Source organism: Lipotes vexillifer, unplaced genomic scaffold (assembly GCF_000442215.2).
Source record: "Lipotes vexillifer unplaced genomic scaffold, Lipotes_vexillifer_v1.1 scaffold36, whole genome shotgun sequence".
NCBI classification, from domain to species: Eukaryota; Metazoa; Chordata; class Mammalia; order Artiodactyla; family Lipotidae; genus Lipotes; species Lipotes vexillifer.
This window is the reverse complement of record NW_006792448.1, coordinates 2,352,501-2,371,202: the sequence shown is the minus strand read 5'-3', so window position 1 is coordinate 2,371,202 and position 18,702 is coordinate 2,352,501. Positions and strand designations below refer to the sequence as shown.

At 46.9% G+C, this 18,702-nt stretch overlaps 1 protein-coding gene across 1 annotated transcript in view; it reads right to left on the bottom strand.

Moving 5' to 3' along the window:
- Positions 1–12,549: 12,549 nt before the first annotated feature.
- DYM (dymeclin) overlaps positions 12,550–18,702 on the bottom strand; it is a 392,339-nt gene continuing 386,186 nt past the window's right edge. Inside the window, exon 17 of the mRNA XM_007465597.1 lies at positions 12,550–12,951. Coding sequence (XP_007465659.1) covers positions 12,802–12,951 — 150 coding nt within the window. The 3' untranslated portion in view covers positions 12,550–12,801. The remainder of the gene's footprint in view (positions 12,952–18,702) is intronic.

Here is an 18,702-nt window from a genome sequence, read left to right as displayed (position 1 = left end):
CTTAGGTTCTCCCCCCTCCCCACCACATCTCTTCAACACAAACTCGGGGGAACTCCTCCTATGGGGCTGCCATCCAGGTGAATTCAGTTCCCAACCAACATGGCTGGCAGCCTGCCCGGGGCCACCCGCTGAGCTCCCACTGCCCAGGCCTCTCATCCTTAGTCTTCCTGCAGCCCCACCCTCGGCAGGCTTGTCATCCTCATTACAGACTGGGCAAACAGGCTGCACAGATGCCCACCAGGTAGCCAGGCCAGCTGCTCTGAAGCCAGGTGTTTTCAAGTGGAGCCGGGAGACCGCCCTGGTCTCTGCCCCAGAAATAGTGGCCCTGAGGTGGGGCCGTGTGTGTGTGTGTTGCAGTCAACTTGGCCGTGGGCCCCAGCCTCCTGCCACTCCTCCTTGGTCCCAGGTGTGTTTATTCACTGCTCCTGCCCCCAGATGCTCACTGGGGGCCTAACAGATGCCAGCAGGGCGACGGGGTGCTCCTACAGTGCTGCCCTGAAGAGCTTCATAGTAAGGGGCCCCGACCGGGACTCCGTGGGCACGGGGGATGTGTGTCGTCTAGCCACTGGGTGGGGCTGCCTGGCAAAGGCAACTCTGACCCTGGCCTTAAAGGGAGGCAGGGAGCCTAGGAGAGGAAGGGGGTCCGGGGAGGGGGTGTAGGCGGAGGCAGTGGGATTGAAGCTAGAACAGCTAGCTCCCTGCCCAGCCCTGGCCCCCAGGGGGTTAATAAAGTAAAGCCGGGGCTCCTTTGGGGTCACTGGCTCTGAATCCCCCCATGGCTTGGGGTGTGGGCAGTGCCGAGGTCTGCATGATGAGGTTGGGAGACTGTGAGGCTCTGGGGTTCAAGTCGGGAGCCTGGAGACCCCTCCCAGGCTGGGGGCTCCTCTACGTGAATCCTCAGAAGGTTCTTGAGTTCCCCAGCCTGGCTGGGTTGGGCCCCCTCAGGAGCCAGGCTGGGCTGGGCGGGAGGGGTTGTGCTGTGGCGAGGACAGATGTTTCCAGTTTGAGGGCTCGGTTGTCATAAATTGTTTGTTCCCCACCAAACCCTGTTTCCTATTAAGCCGACTCTGGGGGATGGAGGAACCGCCATTCGTCCGCGTAGCCTGTGTGTGGGAGCCCTGGTGAGGAAGTGGCCATGTGTTCATCCACCCTGCACACCTCCTGGCCTTGCACAAGCCCTTGCCCTGGGAACTGTCCCCTGGCTCTCGGGCAGCCTCATGCAACTGTAGGATCCGAGAGCTGGGACACAGGAGACTTCCGGAGGGGGTTCTCTGCCTTTCCCATCTGCCCCTGATCATAGCCTACACTGTTGGGTAACTGTCCACCCTTGCCTTCCTCTTCCTTCTTCCTAAAAGAGCCTGATTTACATTCTGGTATTCTCTCTCCTTCATACAGCTGATCCATCCAGGTTCCAGATCCTGATTCGTTTGCCGTGATGGTGGAACTCTCTCCTTGCCAATGATGCTTTAGCAATGGGTGTGGGAAGCAGTCCTGGGCATGGAAATGTGAGGGGACCTCTGGGAGAGGAACCCCACTCCAGAGCTGTGCCCTAGATGAGATCATGCCTTGATGCAACATCAGGAACTGCTGCAGCCCTCTTGTGACTATGAGCTGAGCCAGTCAGAGGGTGTCAAAGCTACAGATGGGCAGAGTTTGGGTCCTTAAGATGGCATTGGGTGCTGCATTAGCCCTCTCTGGGACTTCCTATTATGTGAAATTATACTGGCTATTATTTTTTTCCCCCTAAACTATAGCTTTTAGCATTTGTTCTGTTTCCTTGACTTTAAAAAAAAAAAAAATTAATTAATTTTTTGGCCGAGTTGGGTCTTCATTGCTTCATGCAGGGCTTTCTCTAGTTGCCGCCAGGGGGGGCTACTCTTCCTTGCGGTGCACGGGCTTCTCATTGTGGTGGCTTCTCTTGTTGCAGAGCACGGGCTCTAGGCGTGCAGGTTTCAGTAGTTGTGGCACGTAGGCTTCAGTAGTTGTGGTTCACGGGCTCTAGAGCGCAGGCTCATTAGTTGTGGCGCACAGGCTTAGTTGCTCCGCGGCATGTGGGATCTTCCCAGACCAGGGATCGAACCCATGTCCCCTAGCACTGGCAGGCAGACTCTCACCACTGCGCCACCAGGGAAGTCCCCTAGCTCTTATTTATTGAGTGCTTATCATGTTCTAGAAACTGTGCTAAATGCTGGCATATTCAACAAATATTCCTTGAGGTCAGGTGCTGTTATGGGTGGGGTACAGACACACAGAAATCAGCCATAAACCCCTGACTTAGAGAATTTACATTCTCCATGCTTTAAGTATTGTCTCACTTAAGACTCAAACAACAGCGTGAGGTAAAGTGACAGATGCCACAGTGTGGCTCATGCAGCACACTCCCACCCCTGTGGACTGGGCTTTCCTGACACAGGCTGGAGAGCAAAAATGCTTCACTTTCTAGGCTCCCCTGCAGCTGGGGTTCTGCATGCACCCAGCTTTCCCAAAGCGCTCCGGCTGAGACTTGGAAAGTGAGAGAGAGCATCGGGTGGTGGCAGGTGCATGGGCATTTGGGCTTGGTTTCTCTTGGGCAGCTGTGGGCAGAGTTTAGTGGCTGGTCTCTTAGCTGTGTGGATGGGTGCTGAGTGCTGGGTGAGGCCGCAGCCAAGCTGCCTCTCAGTCCTGGGGAGCAACTGGCCATTTCTCCTGGCTGTGTAGCATGTAAGCTTAGTTCCCCAGCCCAGCCCGGAATTTGGTAGCTACCTAATATCCAGAAATAAATCTTTTTCTGCCTAAATTAGCTCGCGTAGACTACATGATTGCTGCAAATAACATCACCTAAAATGTGCCATTGAGCTTGAGGAGGTGGTTGGGCGGTAGATGGTTAAGAATCCACCCATTGTGGCTGAAAATTCAATGTCCCCCGTTAGGCAGTGGGAAAGTATTAGACCAAGCTGCTTCCTGCCGTGCTTAGGAAGGAGGGCTACGGCCAGGCACGGAGCTTGGGGCAGGGACAGGGTGACTTTGGGCTTACGTTCTTTGAGGAGCGTGTGTGGTACTCTTTGTGGGGAAACGAGACTGTATGCAGATGTTGGATAAGGGAAGGTAGAGACCAGCAGGTGGAACCCTCCTTTACTCCCTTTGCAGCTGCAATAGCAATGTTGAGCCTTCCAGCCCATGAATCTAACACGCTTCCACTTACTTAGGGCTTTAATTTCACTCTTTTTTTTTTTTTTATTTTTTAGATTGATCTCTGGGAACTTAATGGATTTTTAAAAATGCTACTGTAAATGGTACACTTAAAAATTTTCCTTTTCTAATTGTTGCCGGCATATAGAAATACAAGTGATTTTTGTATATGACCTGGCATCCAGAAACCTTGCTCATTCTGCTAGTTTATTGGTAGATTCTTTTAGATTATCTGAAGTAATCATGTCATCTGCACAGGATGACACTTTTTCTTTCCAACTAATCCAATCTTACCTTTTTTCTTTTTTAAAAAAACACTAGGCTAAGACCTCAGGTACTATTTCCCCCCAACACACAGTGAAATTGAAAGAATTGTACAGTGGACACCTGTATACCCACCATCTAGATTCTACCGTTCTAGATTTTACGAAGCTTACCAAACTAGATTTATCACACATCTCTCCATCCTTCTATTCATCCATCAATCCATTCTTTTCCCCTTTTTGTGATGCATTTCAAAGTAGTTGCAGACATCAGTATACTTTCTGCTAGTACTTTGGCATGTATATCATTACCTAGTACCATTTTGAATAGAGGTGTTAATGGACGTCATCTTCTTGCTCCCAATCTTAGGAGGAAAGTTTTCGATATTTTAAGTATGACGTGTTTGCTGTAGGATTTTTGTAGCTATCTTTATCAAATGGACATTTCCTTATTTTTCTAGTTTGCTTAAACACATCACCCAATGATTTTTGAATTTTATCAAAAAATTTTGTCCACACCTATTATCATTTACTTTTCTTTTTTTGCTTTTTTTGCGGTACGCGGCCTCTCACTGTTGTGGCCTCTCCCGTTGCGGCGGAGCACAAGCTCCAGACGCGCAGGCTCAGCGGCCATGGCTCACAGGCTCAGCCGCTCCGTGGCATGTGGGATCTTCCCGGACCGGGGCACGAACCCGTGTCCCCTGCATCGGCAGGCGCACTCTCAACCACTGTGCCACCAGGGAAGTCCTCTTTATTTATTCTGGTAATGTGAATGACTCATTGATATTTGAATGATAAATCCAATTTAATCTTTTATATATTGCTAGTTTCTATTTGCTAATGTTCTGTTTAGGCCTTTCGCAACTACAATAACGAGAAAGACTGGCCTGCAATTTTAGTTTCTTATACTGTTCCTGTCAGATTTTTGACATCTAAGTTTATGCTGGTCTCATAAAATCAATTTGGAGGTTTTCTATTTTCTGGAAGGGTTTGTGTAAGATTGGCATTATTTCTTTCTTAGATGATTGGTTGAATTCACTAGTGAAGCCATCTGGGCCTGTCGATTTCCTTGTGAGGAGATTTTAAATTATGTATTCAATTTAGGCAATAGATATAGGACGATTCCAATTTTCAAGACCTTCTGATGTCAGTTTTAGAAAGCTGTTTTTTTAAAAACAGAAATTTGTTCATTTAATCCAAAGCTTTATTGAGGCATAATTGACATACAAAAACTGCATATATGTAAAGTGCACAATTTGATTAGTTATGACATATGTATACACTCCTGAAACATCACTCCATCTAGATTTAGAATTTATTAGTATCTATAACATCCTCTTAAATATTTTTAACGTCTGCCTAATCTGAATGAGTTCGCCCATTTTCACTTGCGGTACGCGGGCCTCTCACTGTTGTGGCCTCTCCCGCTGCGGAGCACAGGCTCCGGATGCGCAGGCTCAGTGGCCGTGGCTCAGCGGGCCCAGCCGCTCCGCGGCATGTGGGATCTTCGCGGACCGGGGCACGAACCTGTGTCCCCTGCATCGGCAGGCGGACTCTCAACCACTGCGCCACCAGGGAAGCCCCATTTTCACTTCTGATACGGGCTATTCCTCTGTCCCACTCCCACTCTCCCACCCGTTCCCCTTCCTTGTCGATCAGTGTTGTTACAGGGTTGTCAATCCTTTTAAAGAACCAACTTTCCACTTTCTTGATTCCCTTTATCGTATATTTTTGTTCTATATTTTGGCTTTTATTTATGGGCTTCATTTGTTTTTTTTTTAATTTAATTTCTAGGTGGTTGCTCAGATAATTGATTTTCAGCCTTCCTTCTATTCGAACATATGCAGTTAAAGGTATAAATTTATAAGCATAGTTTCAGTTGCGACTCACAATTTTTCTTCTCCCTGTTTCAATATGTAGTATTTTCATTATTCAGTTTGAAATAATTCAAATTATCTTTATGATTTCTTCTTTGACAGGTGGGTTATTTAGAAATCTATTTAACTTCCAAATATATGAGGATTATTACATTATCTTTTTGTAATTGATTTCCACCTTAACTGCATTGTGGTCAAAGAACATATTTCACTGGAATCAACTCTCTTGAAGTTTGTTGAGACTTGTTTTATAGCTCAGCGTACAAATTTTGGCACATGTGCCATTTGTGTTTGAAAAGGAAGCTGTTGAATGTAGTGTTCTACATGTATCTCTTTGGCCAAGTTTTCTAACTGCATTGTTTAAATTTTCTATAACTTGATTTTTGTATGCTTGTTTTTACTATTACTGAAATAGATGTGTTAAAATCTCACTATGATTGCATATTTGCCAAAATTTCCTAGTTCTATCAACTTTTAATTTTGAGATTGTATCACTAAGTGCATAAAATTTAGAATTACTACCTCTTTCTGGTAATTGAATTGACTGTTTTTATTTCTAATAAAGTTTTTGCCTTAAAGTTTGCTGTAATATTAATATATCTACACTAGTTTCCTATAGTTGCTGTTTGCTGGGTGTATATTTCTCCATCCTTTTCTTTCAAAATTCGTATTTTTTTATTAATTTTTTTATAGATTTCATTTAAAACATTTTTTATTTTATTATTTATTTTTGGCTGCGTTGGGTCTTTGTTGCTGCACGTGGGCTCTCTCTAGTTGCAGCGAGCAGGGGCTACTCTTTGTTGTGGTGTGCGGGCTTCTCATTGCGGTGGCTTCTCTTGTTGTGGGGCACGGGCTCTAGGCACGTGGGCTTCAGTAGTTGTGGCATGTGGGCTCAGTAGTTGTGGCTCGTGGGCTCTAGAGCGCAGGCTCAGTAGTTGGGCGCACAGGCTGAGCTGCTCTGCAGCATGTGGGATCTCCCCGGACCAGGGTTCAAACCGGTGTCCCCTGCATTGGCAGGCAGACGCTTAACCACTGTGTCACCAAGGGTAGTCCTCAAAATTCGTATGTTTTAAAAGTGCCTCTTGTAAACAGCATATAGTTGTTTTAATTTTCATTTTTTACTGCTAAATTCTTTTCTTCTAAGTTTTATTGAGATGTAATTGACATACAGCACTGTACAAGTTTGAAGTGTACAGAATAATGATTTGACTTACATATATCATGAAATGATTACCACAGTAAGTTTAGTGATCACCCATCATCTCATATAGATATAAAATTAAAGAAATAGAAAAAAAAGTTTTTCCTTGTGATGAGAACTCTTAGGATGTATTCTTTTAACAATGGTCATATATAACTTACAGCAGTATTAAATTATATTTATCATGTTGTACATCACATCCCTAGATCTTATAACTACTACGGTAATTCTTTTTATATCAAGCCTGACGATCTTCGTCAACACCTGAGTGTTAGTTAGCCCATTTACATTTAATGTAATAATGGATTTGTCATGTATATCTTACAACCTGCTTTCTATTTGTACCACCTATTCTTTTTTTATTCCCTCCTTTTGCAGTTCTTAAACCTGTTCATTGAATTATTCCATATTCCCTCATTGGCTTGAAATTTATACACCTTTTAACTAATATTTATTACAATACACATCCTAGACTTATCAAAGTCTAACATTAAATTGGATTTTTAAAAACTCTCTTCTTGGATGATGCAAGGGGCTTAGAACACTTAAACCCTATTAAAGCCCTCCCCACCTATATACCTTTACTTGAACACATTTCAATATATATTTAAACTTCACAAGACATAATTATTTTTATGTAGTTAGTATTTATGTTGACCTGTACATTTCTCATTTTCATTTCTCTTCAATCTTTCCTGAAGCTCTGTCCTTACATTTGGGATCATTTTCCTTCTGCCTTTAGAATACTTTTAATTTTCCTTTAGGATATGTGTGCTGATGAATTCTTCCAGCTGTTTGTGTAAAAATGTCTTTATTTCTTCTGCATCCTTGCAGGATATTTTCCCAATTAGAAAATTCTAGGTTTGCAGTCATTTTCTTTCAGCACTTCAAAGGCTGTTTCTGCTGAGAGGTTAGCTGTCAGTTTAATTGTCACTCCTTTGATGGTAATCCCTCTCCTACCCATGCCTCACCCCTCAGTAGCTTTAAAATTTTTCCTTTTCTTTGGTTTTCAACAGTTTTACTGTGATGTGTCTAGGTGTGGATTGTGTTTTATTTATCCCATTTGCGATTTGTTGGGGCTTCTTGAATTTATGGTTTGATATCTTTCATGAGTTTTGGAAAAGTTCTCAGCCAATATTTATTTAACTATCCCACTCTTTTACGCTTTTGATATCCTCACTGTATCCTTCGTGTCTCTTAACCCTCTATTTGCTATCTTTTTAAAATTTATTTATTTTTGGCTGCAGTGGGTCTTTGTTGCTGCACGTGGGCTTTCTCTAGTTGCGGCGAGCAGGGACTTCTCTTGTTGTGGACCACGGGCTCTACGCGTGCAGGCTTCATTAGTTGTGGCACGCGGGCTCAGTAATTGTGGCTCACAGGCTCAGTAGTTGTGGCTCATGGGCTCTAGAGCACAGGCTCAGTAGTTGTGGTGCATGGGCTTAGTTGCTCTGGGGCATGTGGGATCTTCCCAGACCTGGGCTTGAACCCGTTTCCCCTGCATTGGCAGGTGGACTCTTAACCCCTGCACCACCAGGGAAGCCCTATCTTTTTGATTCTGGTTTTGCTCTGACTTTTCACCTTACTCAAGTTATAGAATTGTAAGTTTTCTAATTGCGTTGTTGAAATTTTCTGTAACTTGATTTTCTATAACTTTGACTTTTCACCTCTTCTTGAGCCCATCCACTGAATTATTCTGCATTTTTGTTACATTTTTCAGTTCTAGAATTTCCATTTGGTCCCTTTTATTGTTTCTAATTCTCTGAAATTCTTGGGCACGTGCTTTTTTTCCTTTAACACAGAAAGCATAGGTGTTTCAAATTCTGTGAGACATCTGGGGAGACTGTGGGTTTCTTTTTTTTTTTTGCTGTACGCAGGCCTCTCACTGTTGTGGCCTCTCCCGTTGCGGAGCACAGGCTCCGGATGCGCAGGCTCAGTGGCCATGGCTCACGGGCCCAGCTGCTCCGCGGCATGTGGGATCTTCCTGGACCGGGGCATGAACCCGTGTCCCCTGCATCGGCAGGCCGACTCTCAACCACTGTGCCACCAGGAAAGCCCTTCCCTCTGGTTTTAATTCATGTAATTTATATTATTTGGTCTTCTCATATACCTGGATATTTGATTGTAACAGAAATAATTTGAGGCCTTGGGCTGTGCTCCTGTCTTAAGTCAGCTTGAGCTGTTATAACAAAATACTATATAGACTGGGTGGCTTAAACAAGAGACATTGATTTCTCAGTTCTGAAAAGTAATGAAAAGGTTGGAAAGTCCAAGATTAAGGTGCTGGTTGATTACATTCCTGGTGAGGGCTTTCCTCCTGGCTTATGAACAGTGGTCTCTTCGCTGTGTCTCCACATGTTGGAGAGAAAGATTTCTCTCATGTCTCTTCTTATAAGGGCACTAATCTCATCATGGGGCTCCACCATCATGACCTCATCTAAACCTAATTACTTCCCAAAGGCTCTACCTACTCATACCATCACACTGGGGGTTAGGGCTCAATACGTGAAATTTGGAGGATACATTCAGTCCGTAACATTTCATGTCCTCCAGAGAGAACATACATTTGCTAAGCACCGGGGGCACTAGTAATCTGGTTTCACCTCAATCCACATTCGGTGACTGAGGTGATTTAGAAGCTGGGTCCCAGTATCCATGAAAGATAGTCTGCTGATATTAATGGAGCACCAGGTAATCCAAACCAACCCTCCAGCTAAGGGGAACTTGGAAATCTGGCCGAAATATTGTAAGATTTTGTTGCAGTCAGCCCAGAGCCAACAGAATGGTGAATCATTACCTGGTTAGTCATATGAGACTGCTTTCCTTCTGGAGGGGAGCTTCTGCTACTTCCAGAGGCTGTGTCTGAGTAGCTGGCACTTTTGATAGCTTTGTGAAGTCAGGACGGTAGGGGTTGCCATACATGACCTGACCAAGCGGGTGGGGAGCTCCTGATGAATCTTCCTGGCTTTGGGTGGGAGATCCCAAACGGACGTACCCTAATGAGATCAAATTTTATGCTTTGAATTCTTAAAAAATAAAAATGCATTATTTGCTGTGGCTTGTGCTATAATCCATTCCTCAGCTGTGTCATATTTAGAGGAAGCATGGCTCTTTGTCAGAGACTAGAAGCTCCTTGACTCCTGGAAGCGACGTAGGACACTGGAATAGCCCTGAATTTGGTGTCAGTATGCCCAGGGATCAGCCCCTAATACCAAATGGCAGCTACAGAAACTGCAGGCATAGTGCTTAGGAGGAGATTAAGAGACCAAAGGGTTGACTTTGCAAACTCAAGCTTATAAAGTATCAGAAAGTACCACAACTCTAATTTATGGCTCTGGAGAGCAGTGACTCAGTTATGTAGAGAGCTATAACGTCTAACGCAAAACCCTGGCTCCACAGAACCTACAGGGCAGTATGTTGCCTAAAGAATGATATATTGAGAAATTTAGGGCCTAAAAGCACCCCCCACTAAACGTTCCTCTTGGGGGTGCCCTAAACAAGCTGGAGGAAGCTACTGCGTGCTCTGATTGACACTGGTCCCATGTTCTTTCCTCTCTGTCTTCTACGGTTCCTGCGATTTCCTTCCGAAGGAGAGGACTGTGTGTGCAGGGTATTTTCTGTGCTCCGGGGATCTTCTTTTCTTTCCTTTCTCTGTCTTTGTCCTTGAGCTGCTCCACAGCCTTGCTTCCATCTGCACTGTTGAATGGTTGGCCATCCTGTGATGCCAACCTTGCGAGGCTGTTGTTTACAGATCCTATGACACCAGCCTCAGTGGGTGAATGTGGGAACCAGAGTTCTAATTCTGAAGTTTTTTTGCACAGTGCCTTGAACTCTCAATAGGAAAGGTGCTATTGAAAGGGGCAAATTCTTTTAAAAATAAATATTATGACAGAACCCTTTGTTGAAGAGATGACACGTTGCAATAACAGCTCTGTATCTTGGGTAAAATCAGATGTTAATTTACATTCAAACACATGATGCTCCTGTACTGCCTCATTCTACACATTTTTACTTTGTGGAAAACCAAACAATTTCTAAGCAAATTAATGCAAGCATAATTCAAGTTTATCATTTAAATTTATTGTCATGTAATAAATCTTCCACAAAAATAAAGAGGAGACTCGTGGCGGATTTGCAGAGCGGAAGCGGTGATGCAGTGGTGTCTGGGAGTGTGTACTCACACACCTCCTCCGACGCTGTAGCCCCAGCTGAGCTTTTAGGCCAGCGAGCACTTCTACCGTGCGCTTAATTAAAAGTGGCAGGGAGGGAGGGAGAGGACACTGCCAGAGAACGGGGCTTTGGGGGCACCTGGTGAGTCACGTGGCCTGGGGAAGAGACTGCAGGACTCCCTCCATCAAGGCTTCCTTGGTAGTTTGCGCTCGATGACCGAGTTCTGGGGGACCATATCTCCTCCTGTCACAAGAACTGACAGTCCTGCAGCCCACTGACTCTTAGTTCTGGGGTCCTACCAGGGGCTCAGCTGCTCCATGTGACCCTTTAAAAATTGTGTTTTGGTTTAAATGCAGGAAAGCAGATCAAAGTGCTTTGGAAACAAATTAAAGCTATATATCACGTTCCCATATAGGAAATAAAAATAATTGCTACCTGAAATGATAATCCAATCATTTCCCCTTCTGACTGGAGGATTCCTCCTTCCACCTTCAAACTGCCTCTCCCCACGAGCCAGACTAAGCAGAAGCGCTTCACATGGCTCGTCTGCAGGTCTGGGGCCCTGTCTGTGCGACCTTTAGTCAAGTACCAGAGTCCCCAGCCACTCGTGGAGACACGTCAGAGGCCTGAGGCCGAGGAAGCAGTGGGCATGCCGCACGTGCCTCCTGGGTCCACCCACCAGCGATGGCCCTTCCTCAGTCAGTCAGCCGCAGGGAGCTTCGGTCTCAGCCCCTGTCCTGATGAAAATGTAACCGCCTGGCCGACCTCAGCGGCTGCTGAGGGGATGAAGCAGCCAGGCTTTTCACGAGCGGAAACCACACGGACGTGCACTGACACGTCATGCTTTCAGCCTTTCCCAGAGCTTGGTGTGACACAAGCTGTCTCCTCCCAGACCCTCAGAAGATGGTGATGAACCAAAATGACTCCAGCCTCCAGGCCGGGGACACAGGGACAGGGGAGAGAAGCTGCCTCCTATACAGATTAGGCAACGGCAGGCTGAAACGGGTGCTCGGTTGGTCTCACCTGGGATTATGTGCTTCCTATGCAGAAAAGCAAATACTTTTTGTGTCTTTGAGAGTGAAACTAGGCCGTGAAGGGGTGGCCATGGACCTAGAGTGTGACTCGAAAGGCCTGTCCCCTCTGTCCTCAGTGCCCACTGCTCTGCTCAGGGCAACCCCAGCGGCTGTTTCCCTCAGAGAAGCTCAGGGAGACAACTGCGATCACACAGGCCCCAAAGAGTTTAAACAAAGTCAGAAGTGGAGAGAAAAACATGTGTTTACTCACATGCGGAACACTGTGTTAATCAAATTGGTCTCCTTTTTCTCCTATTAGTCTGGTTGAAGAAAAAAGATTGCTTTCAAAATGAAGCTTTTCTTTTCCCAGTGATTAACACAGAGCAGATTAACTTAACTTGTGCTAGACTCCAGTTTAATTCAGCTACAGCTCAGAGGCCAAATCCACAAAAAAGCTAATCTGGGCTTCATGAGAAGGAGCCACCTCTTTCTTTGAGGGAAAGATGCCAGGATCTAAAGGCTTATATCCAACAGCCCAGGCTTATATCATGGGCCTTCTGAAAGGCAACTGCATGCACACACGGCTTCATTTCCTTATTAATTCCTGTCTTGTCATCTTTTCAGGTTGATAGCTCTCAATGTTGAAACACACACACACACACACACACACACGCACACACACACACACACGACCAAAACAAAAATCCTGAACATGCGGGGGCGGGGGGGGGGGGGGGAAGAAAAGAAAAGAAAGGAAAAGAGAAGAAAAAGAAGTAGGTACTGGTAAAGTGTTATATGCCTAAGGCTCAGGTTCCTGGGAAATCTCTAGATTTTTGGTTTAGAGATAGAATTGCACGTGAAATAGCAGGCTTCTACATTTATTATTGTTGTGTAACTCCCCTCCTCTTTTTTGCACTATAATCTAAACTGAGTGATCTACTGCCAACTGGCACCAATTCTTCAAACCCAAGTGTGCAAGGAAAACACGACGGCGTGATCCTCTTTAATAGAAGACGCACCAGGGAATCTGTCTACCTCTGTTCCCCAGAAAGAAAATAACTAGAAGGGTTGCTTGGCTGGAGGGGGTCAGGGTGGGAGACGGCGTCCCGTCCTCAGTCGGAATCCATGGTGAACAGCTGGATGTCCTGAGGGTTCCAGTACAGGCCTACCGCTGAGTTGTACACCAGGGACCAGACATAGGGGATAAAAAACTCCTCGGGCTGCTCCTCTTCCACATATTTGAATTTCAGTTCTGGAAATTTCTGCAACGAAAACAGGATGATGTAATCAATCTCACAGCCCCATTGGAAAGCAGCAGTAGTTTATACGCGGTGTGTGTGCAGGGTGCAGGGAGCCCACCTTCCCTGACTGGTCGGAGGGCCCGTGAGCCCCGGGGCCACAGATCCAGCTTCCAGATGACTCTGGAGGACACGGGAATCACCTGTAGGAAGGGCACAACCCCACCGGCCCTGGTCAGGGACGTCAGTATGCTGAGAGGAGCAGGGACCTGGACGGGACAAGGTGGGGTGAGAAACCTCAGGCGGGGAAACAGGCCCCGCCCAGGTACAGACAGCGTCCAACAAAGACTACCTACGGCACCACTGGGATACTGACGGCTGGGCCTCCTTGAGACGCTTCCCTCTCGGGGCTGCGCCACCGTGGAGGTGACGACCTCCCTTCACAGCTCCTCAGCCTTGACTGTGCGGGCAGGCAGTGCCCACGGTGGGCCTTGGTCAGGGCCAGGGGCAGCAGAGGCTCTGCACAGCTCAAGCCCCCTCTTCCTCCTCCTGGTGGAGGGGGCGGTGGGGATGCTCCGGCTTTGCGGCGGGGGCAGTGGAGGTGATTCCTGGCTCTACAAAGGCTTCCAGGCGACCGGGCCGCTCTCTGCAGTCCCGGCTGGTAAGTGAGAACATGTGCAGTTTTGAGGTCCTGTAAGTAGCACTTCCACTGCAGCATTTCACCAGGATTCGGGCTTTTGATTTTCTAATTTTACTCCTGACCTGTTTATTCCAGCCAGGGCAGAGGAAGTGATTCCTCCTTCAGCAGCCTGAGGGGCCGCTGGCATCTACTAAAAGCCCCCGGGCTGCCTCCCAGGCGAAGGTGATTCTGACAGGAGTGGCTGTAGTTTGGTGACCTGTGTCCCAGGTGGGGCGGGGAGAAGGGGGCAACAGTGTCCTAAGACGAGGGGTATGGCGGAAGGTCGCGCGGGAGGGCTGAAAGGGACAAGAGGGGAAACACACACACAGGATGCGTGGCCCACGAGGGCAGAGATTTCTATGCCCGTTGTGTTTGCTGCTGTGTCCCCTTAAAGGGTGGCCAGACACTTAATAAATAATTTGATGAATGAATCAATGAAGCAATCAACCATATAAGGACCAACGATGTCCCAGGCGCAATGATAAATACTTTAGGTATATTATCTTGTTCAATCCCTCTTACGTGAGTCATTCATTGATTATCATACTGGTTGAACGTCTGCTTCTCTGCGCCAGGCCACTTGTGCACCAGGGCCTGGGGATACACAGTCCCTGTCCTCACAGGAGGTGCCTTCTTGTGGAGCAGAGGGACAAACAGAAGCAGCAGCAGCAACAAAACAATGATAACAGAGTAGGAAGGGAAGGACTAGGGGCTCGAGGCCTGAGGGAGGTGGGGAGGGGCAGCCAGATGAAGAGGGAAGCGTGTTCTTTCTGAGCGAACAGCACGGAGGGAAGGCATGAGGGGCTTGATGCTGGAGTGAAGAGGAGGGGCGGAGGGAGAGTAAGCCCTGGTGAGCAGGGCCCGGAGGGGAGGATGCCGCCACGTGAAGAATCCTGGCCTCCACGTGAAGGCCCCAGAAGCCTTTGAAGGGTCTCAGAAGGGGGCCAGATGAGAGTGGCTCTGTGCAGGGACCACTCCGATCACAGAGTGGAGAAATGGAGGGCATCCGGCAGGGACAGGGCCTGGTCCAGGTGAAGGGCAAATGGGCCTGAACTAAAATGACCCTAGTTGGGTGGATTTAAAAGATTTTAAAGAGAAAAGGGGGTGGAGGGAGTAGGGGAGCCACACACACACCCAGAGTTAGAGATTTTTTTTTTTTTTTTTTTTTTTTTGAGGTACGCAGGCCTCTCACTGCTGTGGCCTCTCCCGTTGCGGAGCACAGGCTCTGGAAACACAGGCTCAGCGGCCATGGCTCACGGGCCCAAGCGCTCCGCGGCACGTGGGATCTTCCCGGACCGGGGCACAAACCCGTATCCCCTGCATCAGCACGTGGACTCTCAACCACTGCGCCACCAGGGAAGCCCCAGAGTTAGAGATTTTTAAGACAACATTTGCAATGATTAAGACTAAACATCTAAGTGCTGGATCCTCAGAGTTCCAGAATGATGCCAGAGGGGCGGCGTTAAGCAGGAAATACTTTGTGGCAAGGTGAGTTTTTAGCTAAATCTTAAAAAAGTGTATAGGAATTTGTGCAAAGGAGGGTCCTCTGGTCACGGATGTTACTTCAGCATACCACAGACGGCACAGCCCCCATCTGTTATGGCTTTAACGAAAACCAATTCTATTCCACAGCTCCCAGGGCATCAGTAAATACAGAATATACACAAATGGGTTTTATAGGTGGCCCAGACTCCAGCAGTACCTACCCCTATATGCTCCCTCATACACTTTTTACCCGATACTTTGCAAAACTGCTCAGGTTTAATGCAAACCCAAGCCTTTTCAGACCACCAGTGTTTCAAGTCAGTTCTTTATTATCATCAGTGTATGGCTGAAAGTCTCCGTGTGTGCTGAGGGCCACACTGATTACAGTGCAGAGGACAACTCCCCCTGCGCTCGCGGGGTCAGCCTGGCTGACGAAGTGCCATCAGCTCAGGGATATGACACTACTTCCAGCATGCACTGATCTGACTGGAGTTCGGTTGGGTCCCCCAGCTTTCCATTCCCTTGTCATCCACTCAGTACATCTCCTTGAATCCCTCCCACCCTGGGCCGAATCCCCCCCCATTCTCTGGGTGCACCACAGCCGCTCAGCAGCTGGGTGGTCTCCGGGGGCCTGGGGCATCCTTGATGAGCCTCCTCACATGCTCTGTGCTGCCTCCAGCCTGGCATGGGGTTCTCAGGTGTGGGGACAGGGTTCCTGGAGGCGGCAATAGGTCTCTGTCATGGAATCAGGTGTCTTATAGGTAGCAACACAATGATCTTCTTTTCCATGAAAAGTCTGCACTTGTAGCGGTAGAGGGTGCAGCAAGCAGCTGCCACCAACCGAGCACTCCCTGAGCACCAGGTCGGTCTGGAGGCTCCCCACTCGTGTCGTGGTCAGTCACCACAGTGTCCTGCTGAGGCCCACGTGGCCAACCCCGCCAATGGAAGGTGAAGCGGGGCCTGGAGCAGCTAAGCGGCTGGTTCTAGGTCACACAGCCTGTGGGCTGGAGTCAAGATTGAAGCCTGGGTCTGACTGGGTGGGAAGGTCAGTTTGAAAAGAGATACCACAGTCATAGCCACCCTAGTGCTTTGTCCTAAAATCCAATTCTCCAAGGCTCCACGGGGTCCTTCGGGGTTAGTCCTGGGCCCTTTCACCGTATGGACAGAATGCAGCACACACACTACTGGTCCTGATAGAAATGACCGAACCCACAATGATGTCAAGAATCAAGAAAGTACGGGGGGGCTTCCCTGGTGGCGCAGTGGTTGAGAGTCCGCCTGCCGATGCAGGGGACTTGAATTTGGAGAAGAAATCCAATTTCTTTTTTTAATTAACTAATTAATTAATTAATTAATTAATTAATTTTTGGCTGCTTTGGGTCTTCGCTGCCGAGTACGGGCTACCTCTAGTTGCAGCGAGCGGGGGCTACTCTTTGTTGCGGTGCGCGGGCTTCTCATTGCACTGGCTTATCTTGCTGCGGAGCACAGGCTCTAGGCACGTGGGCTTCAGTAGTTGTGGCGCGTGGGCTCAGTAGTTGTGTCTTGCGGGCTCTAGAGTACGGGCTCAGTAGTTGTGGCGCACGGGCTTCGCTGCTCTGCGGCATGTGGGATATTCCTGGACCAGGGCTCGAACCTGTGTCCCCTGCATTGGCAGGCGGATTGTTAACCACTGCTCCACCAGGGAAGTCTCTCCAATTTCTATAAATTTAATAAGTTAAAGTAATTTGACTCATTGAAACTAAAGAATTTTTTCAGCGTCTTTAGAAAGAAATTAGTAATTTTACCTAAAATAGAACTTTATCTGATATATAACCCAATTAAAATGGTTCTATCATTATTTTGTAAGAATTGTCTATTCTGCAGAAATCATTCCACCAACTTCAACCTAGTTTCATTCCATATGTTTTCCACTTTCAGTGAATCATTTCCATGTCACTGTTACTGCACTAGACATCTTGGTGATGTCTAGTGGGAAGGGAAGAAGGTGGAGAAGACCAAGTTGCTTTGTTAGGGACTTATGACATGTCATTCTGAAGTCGGCTGGAGAGCTGTTAGTGTCCCTGAGGATTAGTTGTAGGCATCGGTGCATTGGGGCAGGAGGAAGCTGGTAGTTTAGACAGGCAAGCTTCCCAGAGTTGACATCACAAATTTCTTCCCTCCTCCCAGTATCTTTAGGCTAAGAAGCCAACACTGTCTTCCTTTTAACACATACTCAAATGTCATGAAATCCAGCCCCAGTATTGACGTGGGAGGCAGAACTTTACTTCTCTGCTTACTGCAGCAGTTCTGTGTACAAACTTTCATGTGCTTGCTCAAGGAACCCTCTACTACATATTCATCATCCTTTTCAAAAATGGGTGGGTGAGAGGAGACGGGCAAAAAGGATGTGATTGTTATGAGTCCTGTTCTGGAATGGCCCCCATCGGCAAAGCCGCTCCTCGGGGCCTCTGTACTGTGGCTTCACACTACAAAGTTGTCAGAGTCCGTGGAGACTGTTTTGAGAGAGGGAACTTGCTGCTTCTCAACAATATTATGGGTTTATAAAGTTGACTTAGATCTGTGGCTCCCCCAAAAAAAAAAAAAAAAAAAAAAAAAAAAAAAAAAAAAAGAAAGTACGGGGGACTGTGTCTGAAGAAGAAAAGAACTTTACCCCCTAATAATGAGGATGCAAGTCCTAGTTCTTGGAATGGCCTCAACTTTAGAAAACTACTCACGCTGTCTTGGAGAGAAGTGAGGGGCTGGGGGAGCAGAGGTGGTGGTTTGAAAAGGCCAGAGCCCCCCGCATTGCCTCTTTCAGCTGGAATAATAACCTCCTACATTTCTAAGTGGTAATGTCACCAATGAGGCTTCTTGCTCATAGTGATAAAAATGACTAAAAGATGTGAAACCTTTTCTCCATCGAGTGACATATTTAGGGGTGTTCCTAGGAAGGCAGGCCTTAGGAAAGGGTGTGAGGCAACTTACCCGAGACCGCTTTCTGTACCTCCAGGGAGGGTGGGATGGGAAGTAAAACGAGCAAGCTGCTTTCCTAAGAATTCCCTCTAACTGAATTAAAGAAACTTAGGCAAAACCTGCTCAGTGGGGTGGCGCTATGCTCATGTGCCGGCGCTAAGTCTGCCCGTCCTCATGGTTTTGGGGAAATTCTGATGACTTTCCAGTTAGGACGAGTAATGAATCAAAGACTCTGCCTTTAGATCACACACAGGCAGGTCTAGGAAAAGGCACCAGGAGAAGCACCTGGAACCCCCATGGTTACCCTTCCCACCACGTGGTAAAAACGGAGCTGACAATGCCTAGTCTTTAGTCGTAGCTCGAGTTTAAGTCAAAACAATAATCCATCTCACTCTGGAGTAAGTGTCGTAAACAAAATCTCAATGTAGGGTGATATCCAGAGTGGCAAGAATATCCATATATAATATAAAATAGTACATAAAAAATACTATAAAAAAGTATAAACTTTACCTGACAACAGCAATGTATTTCATTATGAAGTTTTTCAAGCTGATCAATGATTATTTCTATAGAAGTTCTCTGTAAAAACTTAATTAATTCTGAGATTATGGGTAACGTTTATAGCTACCATAACTGATTACGTATTACATAGCAGGAAT